Source organism: Kwoniella newhampshirensis, chromosome 5 (assembly GCF_039105145.1).
Source record: "Kwoniella newhampshirensis strain CBS 13917 chromosome 5, whole genome shotgun sequence".
NCBI lineage: Eukaryota > Fungi > Basidiomycota > Tremellomycetes > Tremellales > Cryptococcaceae > Kwoniella > Kwoniella newhampshirensis.
The window spans coordinates 825,292-847,466 of record NC_089959.1 but is presented as its reverse complement, the minus strand read 5'-3'; the positions used below and the strand labels follow the sequence as shown (position 1 = coordinate 847,466).

The 22,175-nt window shown below is 52.2% G+C and overlaps 7 protein-coding genes across 7 annotated transcripts; 3 read left to right on the top strand and 4 right to left on the bottom strand.

Moving 5' to 3' along the window:
- Positions 1–567: 567 nt before the first annotated feature.
- IAR55_002889 (guanine nucleotide-binding protein subunit beta) lies at positions 568–1,947 on the bottom strand (the record flags this gene model as incomplete). The annotated part of the gene is made up of 5 exons (XM_066946000.1): positions 568–579; positions 644–956; positions 1,025–1,156; positions 1,214–1,706; positions 1,842–1,947. 5 exons carry the CDS (start codon positions 1,945–1,947, stop codon positions 568–570), a joined length of 1,056 nt encoding a protein of 351 aa, XP_066803501.1.
- A 2,194-nt stretch (positions 1,948–4,141) lies between these two features.
- Positions 4,142–8,994, bottom strand: IAR55_002888 (uncharacterized protein; the record flags this gene model as incomplete). The annotated part of the gene is made up of 9 exons (XM_066945999.1): positions 4,142–4,162; positions 4,229–4,282; positions 4,344–4,511; positions 4,579–4,710; positions 4,776–6,085; positions 6,135–8,469; positions 8,536–8,623; positions 8,755–8,808; positions 8,966–8,994. 9 exons carry the CDS (start codon positions 8,992–8,994, stop codon positions 4,142–4,144), a joined length of 4,191 nt encoding a protein of 1,396 aa, XP_066803500.1.
- A 487-nt stretch (positions 8,995–9,481) lies between these two features.
- IAR55_002887 (uncharacterized protein) lies at positions 9,482–12,798 on the bottom strand (the record flags this gene model as incomplete). The annotated part of the gene is made up of 6 exons (XM_066945998.1): positions 9,482–10,638; positions 10,697–11,310; positions 11,359–11,434; positions 11,481–11,573; positions 11,624–12,574; positions 12,654–12,798. The coding sequence occupies 6 exons, from the start codon at positions 12,796–12,798 to the stop codon at positions 9,482–9,484; spliced, it is 3,036 nt and encodes a 1,011-aa protein (XP_066803499.1).
- Positions 12,799–13,327: 529 nt separating this feature from the next.
- Positions 13,328–14,949, top strand: IAR55_002886 (uncharacterized protein; the record flags this gene model as incomplete). Its single annotated transcript, XM_066945997.1, has 9 exons — positions 13,328–13,369; positions 13,460–13,496; positions 13,563–13,613; positions 13,665–13,694; positions 13,779–14,014; positions 14,077–14,099; positions 14,159–14,282; positions 14,419–14,577; positions 14,638–14,949. 9 exons carry the CDS (start codon positions 13,328–13,330, stop codon positions 14,947–14,949), a joined length of 1,014 nt encoding a protein of 337 aa, XP_066803498.1.
- Positions 14,950–15,208: 259 nt separating this feature from the next.
- Positions 15,209–17,789, bottom strand: IAR55_002885 (uncharacterized protein; the record flags this gene model as incomplete). The annotated part of the gene is made up of 3 exons (XM_066945996.1): positions 15,209–17,090; positions 17,186–17,664; positions 17,745–17,789. The coding sequence occupies 3 exons, from the start codon at positions 17,787–17,789 to the stop codon at positions 15,209–15,211; spliced, it is 2,406 nt and encodes an 801-aa protein (XP_066803497.1).
- A 490-nt stretch (positions 17,790–18,279) lies between these two features.
- Positions 18,280–20,160, top strand: IAR55_002884 (uncharacterized protein; the record flags this gene model as incomplete). The annotated part of the gene is made up of 8 exons (XM_066945995.1): positions 18,280–18,429; positions 18,510–18,631; positions 18,743–19,026; positions 19,078–19,138; positions 19,198–19,528; positions 19,603–19,717; positions 19,768–19,942; positions 19,998–20,160. 8 exons carry the CDS (start codon positions 18,280–18,282, stop codon positions 20,158–20,160), a joined length of 1,401 nt encoding a protein of 466 aa, XP_066803496.1.
- A 534-nt stretch (positions 20,161–20,694) lies between these two features.
- On the top strand, positions 20,695–21,438 carry IAR55_002883 (uncharacterized protein; the record flags this gene model as incomplete). The annotated part of the gene is made up of 4 exons (XM_066945994.1): positions 20,695–20,701; positions 20,968–21,151; positions 21,253–21,328; positions 21,397–21,438. The coding sequence occupies 4 exons, from the start codon at positions 20,695–20,697 to the stop codon at positions 21,436–21,438; spliced, it is 309 nt and encodes a 102-aa protein (XP_066803495.1).
- Between the last annotated feature and the right edge of the window lie 737 nt (positions 21,439–22,175).

The window sequence follows — 22,175 nt, the reverse complement described above, 5'->3', positions numbered from 1 at the left end:
GTGTGAGCCGTTCTGTCTGGGTATGCTTGTAAATGATCAAAAAGAGTCAATTGAAAGAGAGAGTCGCAGAGATGGGATCCCCATAAACGTGCGTTCTCTCTCTCCCAAAATGCATCATCATCCCAGTCTCCGTTCAGGCACGCACCAAGAAGACCAAAAAAAGGCCACAATCGTGGTACGGGATCGATTTCTTCAGTGCTTGGCAGATAACGGGCTCCCCCTTTCCAATCAACGAGGTCATACCACTTCTACTGTTACTCGATATTCGCATTTCATTCATCATTATTATTGTCACGGGTGTGACACGCATGACTCGACTCAAAGCTATGAGAGATATCGGGGGTATGATGTTATGCTTATCCCAAGAACACAATAATAGAGATCAAGAATACTACACAAAATTGAGGGGGGCAGTCATGAGCAGAATGATTGAAATGGTCATGCGACCGAGATCTGCGGGTCCGGACTGATAGACGGATGTCGAGGGCATGGTGAGCGTGACGATGACTTGGTAGGATCGTAGCGGAAGAAAGGTACGGAACGCACGTATGATCTTGTCACGACATATCACGACCAGACCTTTTCGGGGTACAATGTCTGTCAGTTGATCCAAAAACAGAACGATGCAACATGTGCAACTCACCTTGAGCAAACTGTCCCAACTACCTGTACACAGAGCTACACCGTCACCCGACACACCCATACAACTGATCCTGTTCTCGTGTCCCGCCAACACCCCGATCCTCTCTCCCTTGAGCGTGTCCCAAACATTACAATTATAATCATCATAGCCGGCAAAGAGGACACGTCCCGAAATAGAGAAGGCGACCGAGGTGATACCGCAGAGTATGCTGGGGTGAACGTAGTTGTTCAACTCTCGGTCGGCTCGAAGGTCGAACAGCTTGCAGGAAGCGTCGTCGGAACCGGTCGCGAACGCGTCGCCGTTGGGGAAGAATCTGGACACGAAGAGAATCTCTTGATCAGTCACGCATTATCCGTTCCGAATGATGACTTGGCTACTTACTGAACAGCGTTGATATCTGATTCGTGGCCCGTGAATGTCTGCACGGCCTTGCCTGTTCGGATATCCCAGACCTTTGCGGTCGCGTCACAAGCTCCAGAGACGAAAAGATTCGGGTTGGGCGCGAGGGATATACTGTACGGCTCGTGTCAGCTGGCCGTATTTAGTCACCTTACCCACAAGCCTACTCACCTCATGACATCTCCAGTATGATCGTTAAACTCCATCGTCCTCACACCTTGCTCGACATCCCAAAGCATGCAAGTCATATCTCCTGAGGAGGTGACGATCTGACGATCGTTGATGAATCGACAGCAGGAAAGATAGCCTGTATGTGCGCTCAACTCCCTCGCCACTTTGACTTGTCCGCCGGGTCCACCTGGAGCTGCCCCCCGCAGAGAGTAGACAGAACAGATATTATCGAGACCACCGCAAGCGACAAAGTTCCCAGAAGGTGCGTAAGCACAAGTCATAACCCAAGAAGACCGTAATGGTATCGCGTGCACTTTGTTGGTGGTATAAGCGTCCCAGACGATGAGCTTCCCGTCTTGAGAAGCGGAGACGAGGTGTCGTTTGTCGGCAGACCAATGGAGGGCATAGATTTTGGCCAGATGACCTTTGAGAGTACGTCGGACTTTCAAGGTCATCCGGGGTAAAGGTGGCGTGTCGTTGGCCATGGCTCGTACTGGTGGAAGTCGGCTGGTTCAGCATTGGCCCAGGACAGGGACCTTGACACAGGAAGTTTAAAACTTTGTCGAGACCAATCGAGACTGTGTCATAGTCGAGGTCGAGTGACGGGATAACGTTGATGAACACTCACAACTCGTGTCCGCAGTCAGATCTCTCGCCGTCTTGATCTTATCCTTCAACCCGTCTGCTTCTCTCCTGGCTGCCGAGATTTTTTCTTGTATTTCTGCTTGTGACATTTTGGCTGATGGACGAGAGGGGATGAGGATGGAAGATTGATGTATTTTGAAGTCGAGGTCGAGTTAGACGGCAGATTATATGACAAGAGAGTTTGGTAAACGGTCTGTGCGAGAAGAAAAGGACAACGTGGTCGAAGAAAGACGATGTCAGTGTTGGGCAATCTCGTGGTGACACACAAGAGTGGCATTGGAAGGAAGAGCAGAAGTAAGAGGGATACTCACTATGGTTGGCCAAACAAATGGATATTGATATAGAGGTGGGAGATTGCAGATGAGTGGATGAGTGAGTGAAAGTGAAAGTGAAATATGAGTCGGGATTGCCCCCTGGTCGACGTGGCACTGGGATGGCGAATGGATGAGGTGGACTGTGCTGTGTGAGGCAGTGGTCTGGAGTGATTGGTGGCTCGTGCACTTGCTGAAAGTAATTTGATCGGGCGTCGAAAGGGAGGTTGAGATGATGGCTGTTTTGACGGAGAACGAGTGGGAATGGGAAAGGTCCAGTCAGTAGAGGCAACGAAGAGCAGGGCGTTCATGGAGTGTGCGCGACAGAGGTGTGTGTGGGTGTGTGGGTGTGTGTGGGGTTTGACAAGGAGAAGAGGAGACGAGTTGGAGTAGACGGTGAAGGAAATGCAAAAAGAAATACATCCGAGATCAGTCGATGCTATTGTAGTCATCTCAAACACCACTCACGATCAAGATTACACCGAGCTATGTCGACTGGGCAATCGACCGGATGATCGGACGGGCAATTGTATCCTTTGTTTCCCCTTGCTCTTATTTCTGTCGTGTATCGGGACCTGGTAATCGGTTCGGCAGACCTTTTTTTTTCTTCGCAGCGGGAGGTGGGAGAAGCAGCAGTGTTGGTCCACCTTCGCCGATTGTCTACCAGACTTCCGAATAGCTGTTCCTCAGTCCTGTTCCTGTAACACCAGATATGCCTCCCTGTCTCTGTTCGCTCGTGGGACCCAGTAGCCCAAGTCCGCTAAGACATCAGTAGTAGTGTGATCAGCAACGATTGTCGATTTGCCAGAAACCAGACTTGCGAGACACTCACCTCGATCCTCTCTTCGCCCAAGTTGTTCCTATCCGTCTTTCCCGGCCAGTCAGTCCCCTGTATAACAAGTTCCAGCTCCAGCTCGACGTCTCGTCAGAGAAGAGGTGGCCTGTGCCCGTCTCAATCGGTTGAACCGGGAGTTGGCGTGTGTATATATGTGTGGGTGTGATATTTTCTGGATAAGTGACAGCCACCACCTTGGAGTGATGGATGTCCTGATGAGAGAGAACAAACCTCTTTCTCACACTTGTATGCTGATGCCCGTGCGTGAGGTCGTGTAGAGCGACTGGTAGTGAACTGATTGATTGATTGATTGATTGTTCGAAATGGATTTGATCGACTACTGATTGAATGGGTGATTTGCGATTACGTTTTTAGAACAGTTGATACCGGATTGAGCATAAACAACTCAACTGACGTCGGTTTCGCTGGAAAGATGAGAGTGAAAACGAGCGATTCGAAGTGTGGATGCCTTTCTGATCGAGCTGTGGAGATGACAACTCCAGCAGTTGCACCACGATCGACCACTTCCTGTCAATGTCCTGTCTGTATTGCTGCTACTGTAGCTTCTGCATGTATGTCTATTAATGTCGAATTCAAGTCGGGGATCAGCCAAGCCCCTTTTGCCCCCTCAATCCTATTATTGTTCGGGGGCTTCCAGTTCCCTGATTCGACCGTTCAAAAATACAGAAAAGAGCCCTGAGTCCCCTCTTTTAGGCACAACAGAACAAGGGGGTGGGGTCGGCTTTGTGTGCCTTTCTTCAGATCTTCAGAGGAGAACAATAAGAATAATATCGTTGTTATCGTCAGTCATGATATTGCGCAGCTGTAAGTTTACCACTCTTCCTTCACGATACTGATGCTCTCACACCAAGGGATGAATCGATCCTGTCTCCACAGATATCCCTGAGCTCGATCACTTGTACGGTAGGATTTACCTCCTGAGCAGATGTCATGGAGGCGTAGCGACCCCTCTTCACATACCAGAACCGACGAAGTTCATCATCGCTCATCATATTCACATTGGGCCCATCTCATCAATGACATATCCTCAACTCGCATTTTCATCAGTCAAAACCTTGTATGCACACAATATCCAACCCCGCACAAATGATACCATCACGTTCGAGGCCTGACTCATTACATACCTACACGGGACACCTGATGAACAAAGACATCTTCATCAGCCCACATTCCGCTCACTAACCATACTGCCTCGCCACTTACCAGAATCTTCCCGCTCTTCAGGTCCTCACACCTGTAACTGACCTCCTCCGGAACCTGTCAATGCTATGTCAGCAGCGGACCCTTTGTAAAATCTACTGGCAACAAAGTCACTCACACCTCGCTCAACTTGCAACACCCTCATCTTGTGTTTCCTCTCTTCGAATTCCACCACGACCCCTACGAGTGGCTCCTCGACCGATCCCACGTGCTGGTTGTACGTATGCAGGCCCTTCTTGCCCTTGAGTCTGGCATCGTAGAAAGCAGCAATATCACCGGGTCGAGGCTGCATGCCCCCACGGGTCATCAGCTTGTCACCGCTCATCAGGGGAATTGACATGCGCGATACGCACCTCGTCATATCGTTTCAGTATCGAAGCATTTTCTTGTTCGAATACTACTTGACCCCATTCACCCTCGCCGGCAGGTCGAGGCAGATGGGCTTGATCAATCGACACCAGTACGAAGCCAGCTGCGCTGCCATCCTGCGGTGACATAAGATTATCAGTCATGCATTCAAACTTGGGCAAAGGGCATCGTAGACACTGACTCCATAGTACGCCTTTCGACCTTGCGCAAAGATACCCTGAGCAGCTCTGGCGAGCTGAGCACCCGATGTCGCAGCGGCTTCTTTAAGCTGATCGTACCCTGGTCGTCGACCGTGCTGTATCGAGGTCTGCCGGGTTGGTGAGGGAGGACCTCGCCCTTGGGACATTTGAGGCGAGGCAGCAATCTGGGCTGGCGGTGGAGGCAGCGAAGGTCGTTCATCCATCGAGAGCCTTTGAGGACGCGATAGGCTAGAAGTGGAACGCCTTGGGGACGTGGGAGGAGGCTGCGACGGCAGTGGGGCAGGCGCGCCTAAGACCAAAGGAGGGGCAATCGGTCGATGAGGTGGTGGGGGAGGAGGAGGCTCGTCATTCTCCTCTTCCAGGCCTTCCGAGCTCAACATCATCATTGCAGCTGGTTCATCCGATAGCTGCCAATCCCCTTGCGAGGCAGGTCGACCCTCAGGTACTGGAAGGATGCCAGAACTGCTCATTCTCTTCTGATGCTGACTGACCCGTCGCTCTACTGATGGAACAGGGGGTCTCCTTCCCGAAGGTGTCCGGACAGGTGTTGCAGGCGGAACAGGGGAGGCAGTATGAGGTGTCTGGGGTGAGGCAGAAGATGGAAGAGGGGCGTTGGCCTCCTGGGCTGATGCGGTGACAACGGTAGGGCGAGCGGGCGGTGGTGGTGGGAGGTCTTCGTCATCCTCTTGTACGGGGGCTGGAGGAAGAGGTTGTTGACCATGGAGCACAGGTGGTCGACCTGGAGGTGGTGGTGGTGGTGGAGCATCATCCTCCTCGGCCTCCTCCTCATTCTGCACTGAACCTGCCTCTGGAGCTGAATCCTCCACGCCGACTGGACCGTGATTGAACATCCCGAATCCCAGCGCTCCACCAGCTCTCAATCGAGCCAACGTCGCTCTCCTTCTGGCCGCTTCTTGCTCGGGGGTCTCTTCGCCTCCCCTGGTGGCTTGGGGCTCAGGAGACGGGTGACCTACTTCAGATCGGTCGGCTACTGGACTCGGGATTGGTCGTTCTCGTTCAATGGGTGATGAAAGATCATCTGAGACAGTGGGAACCTCCTCGATGTTGGCGGCTCCCTCGTTGACAGAGTGCTTTTTGCGGGCAGGAGGTGGCATGCCGAACTTAATCCCTCCCAGCTTGGCCATGCGAGCGGCGATACCAGAACGTCGTGTCGCATCCTCATCGTCTGCGCTTGGAGATCGAGTCATCTCGTCTTCGGCTGGAGGAATGGCACGCGATCGTGCTGGTGAGGTTGACATGGTGGGTGTCGATTGGGTCGGTGGAGGAGAAACTATTTGCGGTGGTCAACTAGCCATCGCAATCGCAGTGTGCTCACTCACCTGGAGATTTGACAACAGAGCTAGTGGTGTCAATATGGATGGGAGCGGGAGCGGGAGCAGGCACAGAAGGTCTTGCAGGAGGGGGGGGAGGTATATCATTCTCGTCTTCTTGTTGCTCTTCCACGCCAGCTGCTTCCTCATCGTTCGCTGCTTCCTCGTCCTGCTCCGCCTCTTCATCGCCTCGCCCGTCCATTTCACGATCTTCCTCGTCCCCGTCTCGTGGCGGCACCAATGCGTTCCCAGTTGGAGGGGGAGGCAACGGTCTCTCGCCAAGACTTTGACGCGGGCTTTTGCTGGGGGATGGAAGAGGTCTTGGTCCGAGGGGAGCGGTAGTCCGCTTGGGCGGTTGGAGAGGTATGTCCTCTTCTTCCTCATCCTCATCCTCTTGTGCTTGATCAGCTTGAGCCTCGTAACCCACTTCCCGCTGCTCGTGAACATGCTCCTGATCGTGCTTCAACTCCACTTCATCTCGCGGCATACTTTCGATTGTCATCCTCCTTGTTCGAGGCGGAGGCGGAGGAGCCTCCTCTTCCTCAAAATCCGACCCGTCTGCAGCCGGTGGGTGAAGAGGTACTGTGGCGACTGGACTGGGACTCAGTGGGGTTGTAGGTGTATCGAAATGTGCGGGTGCGTCGTGAATACTCAGCTCGCCTCGTTGAGCTTGCTCCATTATATCGTCTTTCTCAGGCCCACCTTCGGGTATGCCTTCCGCCACTTCCTGCAGTGGAGCATCCTTCGAGAGGATTTCACCGTCACCTTCGTCCGTCGCGATGGTACCAGTGCCTCGAGAGTATGTATTGGCGCCGCCGATAGCTCCAACAAGTGGCTCAGGCTGCTTCCTTTCTTCCGATTCAGTCGGTCCCTCTTCTGCCACCTCTTCTTCGGGTTCGACAGGAGCTAGAGCGATACCGGCAGCTGCTGCACCCTCGGCTCCATCCGCGCCTCCTCCAATCTCTGCTGCCTTCTCTTCCTTCTCCGATCGCCCCTCGAGCTTGGGTACAGGCTCATTCTCTCCAGCTACCATCACCTGTGGTGGAGGAGTGATGTGGCCGTGCTCATCTGTCGACTCGAATCTCATCTCCGGCTCAGCGGGCTCATCACGAGTGACTTCAGCGGTGGCGGCAGGTGGCGGAGTGGATGTTGCTGCTGCGGCTGCGGCTGGTTTTCGACGGGGGGGAGCCGTGCGACGAGGTATAGAGGGAATGGGGATTGATTTGGGGACTTCGGTGGCCGCTGGAGATCGAGCAGTGAGCGAGGGTGAGTCTTCAGATTTCTCTCCTTCGATCTGTGGAGTAGCGGGTGGAGCAGGGACGATCGGTTGCAGAGCTTCATCAACGGAGGGAGGAGGCGGAATTTCAGCTTCTCGCGTGGGTTTCCGAGCAGGCTTAGCAGGCGGCATCATTCCCATGGGACCTCTGGCACCGATCTTCGCCATCCTAGCAGCGATTGCTGCTCTCCTTGCCTTCTCCTGTTCCTCTTCCGTCTGCTCTGCATCCTGTACTTCGACTTGCTTCTCCTCGGCTCCAGCTTCAGCCAACGGATCACTTTCTTCCCCGATGGGAGACTTGGCCTTCTCCGCCTTGACGACTCCACCTTCGTCCTCTTCAGCTTCTGGCTCCGGCTGAGGGGGAGCAGGCGGTCTCTTCCACACTTTTCCCGAAGGCACAGGAATAGCAGGTTTCTTCTCTTCCTCGGAGCCAGAACCGAAAGCTCCTGACCCACGCAAGGCCGCCATCCTCTCTCTGAGAGATCCTCCCTTCGTGATCGAACTGAGTGCATCCGCAGCTGACATTCCTGCGTCTTCCTCTCTGTCCTTCTGATTGTCCGTAGTCGCTGTGGGAGGAACAGCGGGAGACGCAGTCGACAGTGCGGCTGGGGCTGGGACGGGCGAAGCTGATCCGGTGTCCCCAGCAGTTTCACGCTCTTTCGCCTCTTGTTCCTGCCTCAACTTCTGTCTTTGACTCCAAGTCAATCCACCGGCGGCGGGCTTGGGCTTGATAGGCGGAGGTGGAGCCACCTTGTTCTGCGCAGCCGCAAAGAAGGCAAGTCGATCTTTCATCGACTGAGGCTTGGAAGGGGACGTGGAGTCGTCGTTGCTGGCAGAAGTGGGAGGGGCAGTTGGAGGTGCGGCCGCTGGCGTGGGCGTGGGTTCTGCTGGAAGAGCAGGTGCAGGAGCAGGCGAGGGGGTAGGAGTAGACGACGGTGGAAGCGATGTCGGCTCGACCCTGGGCGAAGGTGGTGCTTCAGCCGTAGGAGGCATAGGAGAGAGTGGTTGAGCAGGTGTTGGTGGTGCGGTCGCGGATGGTTCCTCTTCTTCGATGGGCGTAATGAAGTCCTGTTGGGCCCGCATGTCACGTTGTCAGCAAAATGGTCGTACATCTAGTGCAAGGAATATGCCCACCTTAGGGAAGCCACCGGACTTGGAACCGTCGAGCGTCTCACCCACTAACCAATCTTCATCATCATCCGATGGGCCTGTGACTCGGATCCTGAGCGAGGAGCGAACGATTAGCACCCGCTCACCACCAGTCGGAGACGGGGGACGGGCGGACGGAAGAGGTGATGCGGGGATGAAGGAGACCGGGAGAGATGGAGAGTGACGGTAAGATAAGGAGCTCACGTCTCATCTTTGGCGAAAGAGAGGTCGGTAGTATGTGGGCTCTTGTACTTGAGACTATTCATCACGAGTGGATGGTGAAGACCAGGATGACCATATTGTATTTAATAGAGGAGATAAGACGTTGGGAGTAGACATCAGCTTCATACTGGATGAACTCTCAGGCGAGGACCATGTCTCGCACTGCTGGAGGCTGAGAGAATACATCACTCACGTAGTACGAGCTAGATAAGGGTACGACATCTCCTTCGTCTACGTCCTCTCTGCTAACCAGGCGATGATCTGAGCGCGGTGCAGGGTCCGAGTATGCGTGGATTCCGATCGTCCCTCCTTCTTTCTGACGTTGAGATTGGGCTGAGATTTCTGTTGTAATTTCCCGATGCAATGGTCGTTCGAGACGGGTTGGGAGTAGTGATACCGTCCCACTGATGAGGTCGGCAACGATGAGGGGGGTTATGAATATATTTATGGGATGAGATTCGTTCGACCTCGTCGGCGCGGGTCACCGGTTCGTGGGTGATTGGGGAATGATCTCGTCGTGATGTCACACTATTCAGGGTTCTACCGCCACAAACAATCTGATACTACTACTGCTACTGAATCACAAAGGTAAATTACATCTTAGATCATTTGTTGAAGGTGTCTCCTTACACAAGCAATACACTAAAATCCATATTGTCCCAAAAACAGATCTGACCCATCTCGTGATAGATGAATGACATACAGACTCTCAGCTTGAGGTCTCCGCGATTCCTTCAAGGATTCCCACCATCTCTCGCTCATCAGCTCCGGTCGTCACGACCTGGTCCACTACTCCTTCTCGGTACACGTCTAACTTTTCTGACTTCTCAGCATCTTCAATCACCACCCCATCCTTGGCCACAGACTGCAGTGCTTCCCCTTCCACTATCATAGGCTGCAAAGATGACTCAACCATGCCTTCCACTTCTACCGACGTGGGCACCGTGGATGTATCAATCAGCACAGGTGTCGGAGGCGCAGAAAAGCCGTCATTATTTCCGTTTCCATTCGAGAAGGTGGCGACCGCAGGCGGCATAGGAGAAGCAAATCCGTTCGAAGCGAACGACTCTTGGAAAGCGATGAGATCTCGAGTGAGCTCGTCCATGAGCTGCATCGATTTTGTCAGGTTGGTAGGAGCAAATGCTGACGCAGCATTTGAATGTGGCTGTTCTTCTTGATCATGGTCCATCGTGACGTCTTCGTCAAATTTGATCTTCGGCAGATTGCTGATATCGATACCGAGAAGCTTCGCACGCTCTTGCCGTTTGCCTTCCTCAATCTGGACCCTCCCCACGTACGCTAACACGTTGCGGACGCGCTTCTTCATTTCGGCCGTGGTGATTCGCTTAACAGGATATCTGACTCGGGCAGGAGGATCAAGCTGAGTTGTAGGTCCATTGACGGGCTCTCTACCCATTGGTTCCTCCGGCAAGACCAGCTTTCCGTTCTCATCTCGCTCCTCAGAAAACGGTCCGTATCGTTGATTGTGGAAATGGTTCCGAGGGAGATAGGACAGAACGCGAGGCGCTCGTACATCCAATGCTACAGGGTTGGGGCCAGGTAGAAGATCGGCAAAAGCCGAAAGGTGATCGGGGAGGTGCCAGCCGAGGTGATTGGCTGTCTCAGGAGTTAGGGGACGGTACACGACAGGTGCGTTGGCAAGAGCACCGGCACGCCTTGTGCCGTGCTCGTGATGCGTCGGTGCGGAGGACGGAACCGGCGTTCCACCTTGAACCCCTCTTCGTGCTGGTGATGCCATCGCGGCGACAGCGGCTGGCTGCTGCACTAAAGAAGGCGGTTTTGGTCGATAGGTGTACTGGTTGGGATGTTTGGGCTTTCCTGGTCCTCCCATTGGTTCCACGGAGCCTGAACAGGACGATCAGTACAATCAACAAATGTCTACCGTCTGAGCCAGTTCACTCACCACTGGCTTCCTCGTCCTCTCGTTTCCGTTTACCCTTCTTCGCTTTGTCCTTCTCTGCTTCATTCTCCTCCTCTTCCTCGCCTCGCCGTCTCTTCTCTCCTCTTTGTTCGGAAACATCTGCCGTCTGCTCAGGCGCAGCGCTGTGCATCTCCTTCCGGCTGGCTTCCAAAGCAGCCTTGACCGCCTCTTCGTACGCTGAATCTCGGGAATTCATTGTACTTCGCTTCTTGGTCAGCGATGACCCTGGTGGAGGAGACCCGGATGATCGGTTTGGAGATACAGATATAGCACCTCCCACCGATATTCGACGATTATGTGATGGGGCAGCAGAGCGCCGCTTCGCTTCTCGAGCTTCCTGTTTGGTTGTCGATGGCGGTTTCTCGTGTCGACCCGTCGATGCCGGTAATTGCCGTCCCCGAGTACTTCTTCTCCCATCATTCGGAGCTTCGACAGGACTGTGCTCCTTTTTGTGGTGAGAGCGCGAGGAGGATTTTGTAAGAAGGGGAGGAGGCAGCGCTGGAGTCACCCAACGCTTGGACTGGGAGGGAGGATACTTGTCGCGATCGTTGTGGAAGTGCTCAAGATTCTCAGGCGAAGGAGGGATGAATGAGGCGCTAAGCAAGAGTAAGTAACGAGACATAAGAAGCCAGCTATTGACTCACGGATTTCGGCCTTTACTTCGAATCCACTTCTTCAGCGGCTGATGACGCTCGGGCTTGCATTCCTCGCAAAAGTACTCTGGAATTAACTTAGCATCAATCGTTCACCGGACGTATGCACTCACCATCAGGGGCTTCCTCATCTCCCCAGATGCCCATGCATTCACCGTGTTGCCAAACATTACATTCATCGCATTGGATCATCATCACGTCAATATCTATGCCATAGTGAGTTCGTGTTCCACATTCGGCAATCGTGAGAGCTTACCCTCTTGGTGACAAACACATCTTGTCACATCCTTCCCCTCCTCCTCGTCACCTTCATTATCCACGTCAATAGCATCTCCTTCCCCAGTGTCTTCCTCGTCCTCTGCTTCTTCCGCATTACCGGCCGTCATCTCTTCTTCGTCGTCTTCTGCTTCAGCATCTTTACCAGCTCCGGAAAATTTCTCTTTCTTTGCTCCCATTGTGCCCGTCCGTCTGATTTCGGCCGGCAACAAATGATCATCCAGTAATAATAGTTCTTCCCCTCGTCTTCTTCTCGCTTGCCTTGAAGCAGATCTCCCTCTTTCGTTATCACTACCAGGCGTTGATAGAGGTGTATTGGCATCCGAAGCGGCGGTGAAAGATAGGGTCCGATTGACTGCTTTTCCATTCCGCGTTTTGACAGGTGTGTCCTCTTCCTCGTCTTCCTCTATTACTCCGTTGTCTGCTCCAGGTTCCAGTTTCACTTCGAATTTCGGAGCTCCTCCAAATCCTCTAACAGCTCGATGCCGTCTATATGTGTCCCAATCGTCTTCTCCACCAGGCCCTGTCCGTCTATTCTCAGCATGCTCTTCTTCGCCATCCACTACATCGACATCCATTGTCGCGTCTTCGCTCGTCGGTGGTGGAGGCGTTAAGCTGGTATTTGACGCACTCAGTAAATGGGGTCTGTCGCCAGGAGAAGCAAATCGAGCTGACACAGCATCGTCATCCACCGTCCCGCTGCCGGAGGCGATAGGAATGGACGCATCCGCAAGTGACAGACGCTCTGAGAGACCGGATAATGAGTTGACAAGCTGAGTTGTAGGTGGGCGGACTTGTCCAGCGGGGGAGCGCGAGGAGATCGGGGAGTTCTTGGGTGAGTTCTTGGGCTGTTTGGGGGGGAGAGGAGGAAAGAGTGGACCTGAAGTCGGTGGGAGTGGATTACGATGCCGTGTATTCCGCCGAGGCGTGTCTGTTTGGAACAGATGTGAGCGTGGTCCCGAGCAGAGCGGCGAAGAAGAATTTTTGGTCCGAAGCGGAAGACGACTTACCCTCATCCTCGTCCTCCAATTTTGGCGTCGCGCTTCCCACACTGGGACTCCGTAGAGTGGTCTTCATCTGATTTGAGGACTCGCGTTGTGAGTGAGCTGTGGATGTGGATGTTGCCGAGTTGGACGGTCTACGGCGAGACTCCATCCTCCAGTGGGAAGGGGAAAGGAATGATGTGCAAGGTGGTAATGGCGCTGAACTTTGTGAGCTTGGGCACTCTCGACGTGATGCAAGGTGCTGATGGTGATGTCCCCTAAGATGGGCTATGGACAGGATGTTATCGGATGGATGTGCCGTCGTGGGTTGATGAAGTGTTGAGAGGTATGGTAGCGACAGTCTGCAGTCTGTATTGACGAATTGAGCTAGCTAAGCTGATGACCGGCTTCAACGGGCCCAAACACATAACTAGGGAGACACGCGCAGATCTGAGGCTACCGTGAGAAAGTGAAGTGGCAGCACAGAAACTACTCCTTTTGGCAATTCCCCTGAGGCTGACGGTCATGAAAAGTTGGTGGACCGCTTGTATCGTCCAGACCATCATTGGCTGCTGCTGCATCGTTGTTCTTGCTGTCAACATATTCAGCATGAGAAGGGACGCTGCATGTTCTTGCGCTCTGCGATCACTAGTGCAGCACGACCCACGATCATTCCTCGTCCTATCCCATATCGACCCTTGATGTCCACCAGCCCAATCGCTAAAAAGATGAAGTCCACCAAGGTTAGTTGGGTGTAACCTGCCATCTGTCACGACGGGTACAAAGACTCGAGCGATCCTAAAAGAACAGTCAATGACAATTTATACATGCAGATTATTGGAACCCACTCCGGTACTTTCCATTGCGATGGTGAGCTTGCTACAGACTGGTCGGTCGGTTGCGAAATGCAGCTTGATTACTGATGTCAGAGTTCAGAGGCTCTCGCTGTGTTTATGCTCCGCCTGACTGACGAGTTCAAGAATGCCGGTTCGTCAGTTCTCCTTGGATGGATGGTATAGACGCTGATACATCCCACAGACGTCGTCCGTACACGTGATCCTGCCAAGCGTGAGTCTGGCCCCCCAGTCGTCTCCAGGTTGCAGTGTTATCCCAGCGCGTGGGTGTCGAGCTAAATCACATGCATATCTCTAGTTGAACCCCTCGACATCGTCGTCGATGTCGGTGGTGTCTATTCTGCCGAAAAACATCGATACGACCACCATCAACGTGGTTTCTCGGAGGTTTTCGGGCATGGGGGATTTGACAAGATCAAGCTTAGTTCTGCTGGACTGGTGTACAAGCATTTCGGAAAGGAGATTATCGCTCGACGGTTGGGCGTGGATGCGAGTGATGAGAAGGTGGAGATCTTGTGGTTGCAGCTTTATTCAGTCAGTCTTCGGTCCAGATATGTGATGGATCTATCAAAGCTGATCGATACGATCGTGTATAGGAGTTGATCGAGTCTGTTGATGGGTGAGCTCTACGCAAGAACATAGTTCCACTCCAAACTCACCTATACTATTTGCTCGCAGCATCGACAACGGTGTCAACATCTCTTCCTCACCCCTGGCTTACACCCAACGAAGCGATCTCAGCTCGAGGATCAAGCGGATCAACCCCAACTGGAACGAGCCTAGTTCGGATGCAATTTACGATGTAAGCGTGGTTCTGCTCCGCTTCATCAAGTCACTCCTCCTCGACCTGATGATTTCCCACATGCTCACACTGCTCTTTCACCGCCTTCCACATCACAATCTCTGAGATCCTTTGCTGATATACCTTTTCTCAACAGGAGAAATTCCAGGAGGCTTCAAGGATAACAGGCGAGGAATTCCTCTCGCAACTCGACTACTTTGCCCATGCGTGGTTGCCCGCGAGGGACATCGTTCAAGTGGCTTTGGATAAACGATTCGAGGTCGATGCGAGTGGCGCGATCCTTGTGTTTGAGCAGGTGAGTGGGAGGGTTGTTGCTCAGGTCCATAACACATGCTGACCACATGCTATCACCCAGTCCGCACCATGGAAAGACCACTTATTCACACTCGAACCCACCCTCTCACCCCCCTCTCAAATCCTCTACGTCCTGTACCCCGAATCCGACGCGCCTGGCTCCAAATGGCGTATCCAATGTGTCCCCCAATCATCCGATTCATTCGTCAACAGGAAATCCCTACCGGAACCATGGTGCGGTATGCGAGATTCCAAACTGAGCGAAATCTCAGGCGTACCGGGCGGGACGTTCTGCCATGCCAGTGGATTCACGGGTGGGAATGAGACTTTTGAAGGTGTTTTGGCAATGGCGAGGAAAAGTCTGGCAGCATGAGATGACTTATATATACATATCATGGGAATATGTGTGTTTATGCATACTGTATAAAGATGCTTGAGGCGATGTGATCGGATGGTATATGCGGGTATGCGAATTGTGCCTTTGAAGCTATCTAATGTCCTTGCGAAGAAAAGCTACCTCGTCTCAGTGCACGTTGTGTCTTTTATCGTGTCTGGATTGTAACTCCGTCTCGCCTTGCCTCCTCTCAGAGTAAAGCCCGGGCTTGAGATCCTACCCGCGCGGCCGCACCCGCTCATTTTCTCCCCCATACAACCAGATACCCTCTCTCCCCATCCCCTCTCTCCACCTTCCACCCCTCTTTCTCAAGCTTTCCCGCAACTGCAGGTCCCAAAACACCTCTGTTTCCTACGCTATGTCTCCCCACGCCTGTGACAATCACCAAATGACCATTAGTCTCTGTTCCCCATCTTTCCGCCCTTTTCTCTTTCTCCACATTCCACCAACTACGACAAGCTTCTTGTGCCAGGGTCGTAGCCTCATTCACCGTCGTATGATGTAGATCGATCGTCCTGCTTCTTCCCCCACTTCCATTGATAGTCGTCCCACTAGCCGAAGGATGACTCGACGAAGAATTGTTCAACTGGTTATCAACGACCATTCTCGCCGCTTGCAACTCCCACTCTCTAGCTCGTTGTCCGGCTGCTCTAGCTTGTTCCGCATAGTGTCCAGCCACAACTCCTTTTGCAAGTCGTGCATTTTGACCAGCCAGTCTGTAAGATCTTCCAGCTGCTCGTATCGCCGACTCTCTCTTGGATCTCTCCTCTCGAGCTTGTGCAAGACAATCTTCGATCGTCGTTCCAGGAGTCTTGGATCGACCCGACAACAAAAGCGAGCTTGACGCCGAACTCGACGCGAGATCTAGTCCTGGTTCATGTGACCCTTCGTGGGAAATCATACCTCGATAAAAAGTAGGGACATGCGATTGGTTCTTCCGTGGGGCCGCTCGAGCATGACTGACCGTTCTCCAATTTTGGACATGCACTTGGGGCGCGTCGACCTTCTTCCGTCGTGGGGAGGATGGAGTCGAAGCTTGTCCGAACGCATCCATGGCGGTAGGGTGTGAGGCAGCCGTCTGCGCAGGTTTCGATCCTGGTACAACGCGTTCTGCTTCCTTCCTTTCTGGCTCTCTCTTCTTCTTCCGAACCACCTTACCTGGCAACGTCGGTGTGGGCGGCGCGGGTAACGGTTCAAGTGCAGAAGGTATTGGAGAGGGAGGGGCAAATTTCGTGATGGGCAGAACGATGGGTGATCCCACTGGCGTTGTCGTTCCAGCGGAATCTCTCCCGGATCTACCATTGGGAATCGCAAACTCAGGTCGTTCCTCGAAGAAATCATCGTCGCCTGGCCAGTGACTGATCTCGGCCAAAAGATCCATCAGGTCCATCACGGTCGCTACATCCTCTCCAGCGACATTCACACATATCTCCAGATCCTTCTCTGCGTCTCGTCTGTTCCCTCCTTCCAACGTGAAACCGTATACATCCTCTAAGACGCCGCGAGAAATGGCTTCGGTGTCGTTGGATTTGGATTTTGCTGGAAGAGCGACAAGAGATGCTCGAATGGCAGTGTACGCGGAGTGATAAGCCGGTGCATGAAGATATGATAGAAAGTGATTTGCTGGATGAGGCGGTAATAACTCAGACAAGTATGAAGAAAGGGAAGACACAGTGTGCCAAGCATTGGGGGATGGACCATGGGTGACGCTCTTGGTAGCAAGACCCCGTGAGGGACTTCGCTCGACTGAGGCGGAACGAGATGAAGGACGCGAGAGTACTGGCGTAGCCTTTCTCTGTAGCGTATCGACAAGTGGTATGGTTCTCGTTTCCTTCTTACGAGCTTTCCTGGAACTTTTGCTTCCAACAGATGAGGATCTTGATAGAGGGGAAGGCGAAAGTAAGAGCGAATCTTCCAGTCGAGGTGCGCTGGGCAATGGTGGGCTCTTTTTCTTTGGTTTGGCAATGTCCCATGCTTCGCCATTGGCAAGCGCAGTTTCTTCTCCAGGCCAGTAACCATGCTCTTCGACATCACGGATGAGCTCAAGGGATAGGAGATGATCGATAGCTGCTTGCAGAGAGATCTCTGAGGATAGAGCAGTACGTATTGTATCATCGGGACTACAAGGTGACCGCATCAGCTGCAAACTCTCTGGCTGATTTTGATGACGGGTGAAAGCAATCATAGTATGGCAGCGAAAGGTGAAATCACTTACACCGCAGGAAAGAGCGATTTGAGCAACTCTAACTCGGTATCAAAGCCTTCTCCATCATCAGCCTCACTAGGTGATCCCTTACTCTCTGTCCCAGACTTCTCGCTCGTACCGCCCGTTCCTGTTCCCGAATTGCTGGCTCTACCTGTGTCTGCAGTCGAGCCCTTGCCGGTGCGTTTCTTAGGTTCTTTGCTTACCGCACCTTCACTAGCACTAGTGAGGGAAGTTACACTTTCCAATCTCTTTGCCAGGTCATCGATCCCGACTCCGCTCCCGGATACACTGATACTTTCAGTCCACGATTCGGGCGCGGGCGACGAGGTTGACCCGTTATCATCGTTGGTATCGAGATCGGGTACAAGAGTTGCTTCTAGTATACCTAGTTGTTCTTTTATAGCAGGGAGGTGAGTCGGCAGTGAGGATGGAGGATAGTCAGAGAGGAGGGCGATGATCAATGGGGGGTCTATCAGTGGGTGATCGGCCTGTTTACGAGGGAGAGAGGTCAAACATGGAAGTGCTGAATTAGCTGGAAGTTGATGAAAAATAGCTGTAGAGCGCTCACAGCAAGGACAGAAGCAAGAGCAGAAGGATCTATGGATTCCTCCATCGTACCTCGACTCTCCGTGATCAGATCAAATTGAGGTTTCGATTTCGATGGTGAGAGAGTTTGGACGATCGGAAATTTAGAAAATCAAGAATGCACAAGATCGATCATTGGTATTTCCCAGCAGTCATCATGAAGACAGGTCCTCAGACAGATAAGAGGTGTTGATTCGACCGAGATTCGAACGGGAGTCTGTTCCGGACGTGTTTGATGTCTCCTCATGCATAGAAGGGGAATCGACAAAGATGATGTCGATGATGCCTGTCAACAAAACCCGTCTTGAACGTCATTCATTCAATGGTCAGATCACGTGATTCCCATCTTTGCCACGATAAGATTTCTGAAAAAGTCTGCTAGTGTGTGTTGTTCACAACATAATACACATACAATACATCCTCCCTTTCTGATTAATCTTCTGCATCAACGACTGATCACTGTTCAGCAAGTACACCCAGACACTCCCTTTAAGCATATCCGCAGTAAATACCTCGACATGCCTCGAGCGACGAAACCGACAAAACCACGACATGATCCTCTCCACGTAGAAATCGAGGGTGATAACCATCTTCGTCAGTTCGGAAAGGGACCCAGAGCAGGGAAGAGGAGTAAACGAAATGGTGATGATGGTGATATGGATGAGCATGTGAGTTCAGCTTGCTACTAATCTGGTTGCAGTGGGGTCAAACCAAGGTAGAAGCTGATCTCGATCCTGAACGTCGGTAGAAAGCGGAAGATGCTAGGATGTCCAAGAAGATTTTGGATTTGGCCAGAGATCAACAGGACGAAGTTGCTAGAGAGAACGGAGAAGATGAATGGGAGGATGAAGAAGAAGAGGAAGCAGAACCGTCAGTTGCTATGCGATCAAAAGCCTTGCCTCTCCTTACCTCCTGCTCGGGGACGATTTTGAATGCGAACAACGCACTGATAGGCACCGTGTTGCGCTTTTCCCGCTATAGCTCACGACGCCCTCGAGAAATCGCGCAAATATCATCTGATGACGAAGGGTCCGACGAGGACTTTGGCGATGGTGATGTTTCCGGTGAAGAATATGCAGAGCTCGAGATCGATCCCGAGGATCATGCGACTCTCGATGCGCTTAACCCTGGTCACAATGCCGGTGCTGCGTCCGGCTCTGCGTCCGGTTACCAAGGGGAAGAGAATGGAGAAGGACGAACATTGGCGGATATCATTTTCAGCAAGATGCAAGGTGGAGCTGTGAGCAAGGGACTCGAGGATGAGGGTGAGTCTGAAAGATCATCAAAAGGTCATAGCTGATGGGGTTGAGTCATAGACGAAGGTCCTCCTGATCCTAGGAAGGGCTTGAACCCCAAAGTTATCGAGGTATACACTAAGTGAGTCATTATGGCGCCCAATTGCATGGACTGAAAGCTGATGCATATCCCCTCCGTAGAGTCGGCTTCCTCCTCTCACGATATAAATCCGGTCCCCTTCCCAAAGCTCTCAAAATCCTTCCCTCCCTCCCTCACTGGGCTCAACTGCTAGCTCTCACAAAACCGACGGAATGGACACCGCACGCCACTTTCGCTTGTACCAAAATTTTCGTGTCCAACTTGAAACCCACCGAAGTGCGAGTGTTCCTAGAAGGTGTCTTGCTGGATAAGTGCCGAGATGATATGAGGGCGAACAACGGAAAGTTGAATGTGCATTTGTATGAGGCGTTGAAGAAGGGCTTGTATAAGCCTGCAGCATTCTTCAAGGGCATATTGTTCCCCCTCTGTGAGGTGAGTTGGAAATTGGCCTTCACGCCCATTGAGGAGAATTGAGAAAGGCTTTGCTGACGTAGGGTGTTCTTCAGACCGCATGCACACTGAAAGAAGCCGCTATCGTCGCATCTGTCCTCTCAAAGGTTTCCGTTCCCGTCCTTCATTCCGCCGCCGCGCTACTCCGTCTTGCCTCGATGGATTACTCTGGTGAGGACTGACACCTACCCCCGCTGGCCACATGCTTATCGTCGGTACAGGTCCCAACTCTCTCTTCATCCGTATACTTCTTGATAAGAAGTACGCTCTTCCCTACAAGGTTGTCGATGCTCTTGTCTTCCACTACATTAGACTAGCCAATTCGCCCAGAAGTAGAACAGGCGAGGACAAGCTGCCTGTGTTATGGCATCAGAGTCTGCTTGTATTCGTGCAGAGGTGAGCTTATGCGCCGAGTCTTGTGCAACGATCTCAAGCTAAAACGATGACAAAGATATGGCTCCGATCTGACACAAGATCAAAAAGACGCTCTCCTCGATGTCATTCGATCTAGACCTCACCCGACCATCAGTTCCGAGATCAGAAGGGAGATCGTCAACTCTGTGGAGAGGGGTGCACCCAGACCTGAAGATGGAGAGGATGTCATGATGCGATAGGGTGTAACCACTTCAATGTATGTATGGATGCGATTCACGCTGCCTCCTCCGCATGGAGTGAAGAGGTTTGACTTGATCAGTCGTTGTCGGTTCTAATGCGGGAGGGACACGACCAACCGAACGATACCGCCCAGACAGCCTTGCCGTCTCTGCTTCGAGAATGACCTGCTGATCAATTGCAACAGCCAGCTTGCACGAGACGTTATTCGAGGTATATCAACAATAATAAAGAAATCACTGACATCACGTGATGGGCTTTCTGCGTGTGTAATACCCAAACAGAGTAATTCAATGTCCTGCGACGCGCGCGTTTTGATTATTTATTATTTTCCTCGATTCTCTCCCATTCTCCGTACCAATCTCTCGAATATACCCGCTGTCTCTCCCCCTCCTCGCCTCTTCATGTTATAATAAACCCCCCCCCCTTCTCGACTCTTTTCCTTTTCTATCTCCTCACTCTACCAACAAACATCTTTCACGTCCATAACAAATCGACCACTTCATAACCTTTCAAACCACTTTTATTAACCAACCATGCCTCGTGAGTGCATACGTTTCCAAGATCTAACTCGATGTGGAGGTTGTTTACCTCCCTTCCTCTGCGACGCAACAACACCATCTTGTTGTTCCGCTTTCTGAAGCTCATGATGGATGAATTCATACTGATTATTCTTTTGCTTCTTCCTTGTTTCTTCTGCTATCGTAGCCAAGAAGAGTGAGTAGCATTCCTCGACCCCCATGCATGTTTCGGAAAAAAGCTGCGACTATATGCATATGGTCAAACAAGACGCGCTCGAGCGGTTTCAGACTTACCAGCCACTCAGCTGGTCACGACGCGAACGCAAGCTGACGCGAACTTGCCCTTCTCCTTCATTCATTCCTTTCTCTCCATGAAACTCGACTCTCTACTGGATGCACGGACACGCGTCTCCATAGCCACCGACTCCAAGGCCACCGGCAAGAAGAAGGGAGCAGGCAAGCCCTCCGCCTAGTGAGTGATCATTCAACTGCTTCATCTCCGTCAACAACACGACTTGCGACACTGCGCTACTTCCGTCACTCCGCTGGTTGTTGACCTTTATGCTATCACAGCAACGAGTACATGAAGGTCCAACTCGCCAAGCTCAAGGCTGACAACGAGAAGACCGGAAAGAAGAATGACCACAAGGTGGGTAGGCAGTGTGACATCTGAACGATCCAGAGTCGGACGCTAATGGAATCGTTCCATTCTTGCAGGAGAACTTCAAGAAGGTTGCCGAGTCCTGGAAGACCGCGTGAGTAAAACTTGCAGATACAAGCAAGGTAGACGCTGACGAAGTCGGTCATCTAGCTCCGAGAACCCCGTTAGTGCTGCTGCTTTATTTCAATCGAGGTCGACTCGAGCGGGTTGCAGAGCGACGACAACATTGTGATGCTGACTCTTCTTTGCCAACCACAGAAGAACAAGAAGTAAACTTGCTCCCCAAAATGACTGTTACTTGTACTGGGCTATCGCAGTCGTAGACTGCATGATGTGGATGAGAATGGTCCGATGAAGTGGTGATGAAAGGGATGATGAGATGATATATATAGTTGACTGTTAAAAGGTGGTTGTATATTTGAAATCTGCATTCCCATCGTGTAGCAACACAGAGAGAGTAAGCCAGCCATGTGGGGCAACAGGTTTTGAGATCTCAGGGGATAGCAAGGTGTTTTACGGTATGACGTCTGGCAGATATATGCCAGCTACAGCTATGCCAAGGACTGGGAAAATTCTCCGCATTAGCCGGTGTGATCCATTGCAATCTGTACCACACAAGACGGTCGATTGATTGATACCATTCACTACTCCACATCATCGCTAATTTGAAGGCTTTATCCCGCTTGTCGTCGATCGGTACCTCATCATCACCTCTTGATCATCCTTGCGGACTCCTGGGTCTTGGTTAGCGCACCTGACACGCGCGAAGAGACCGTGATACGTTGAACACGGCTTCTCACGCCCTAACTGTTTCAACTGCCTCCGTCTTCGACAC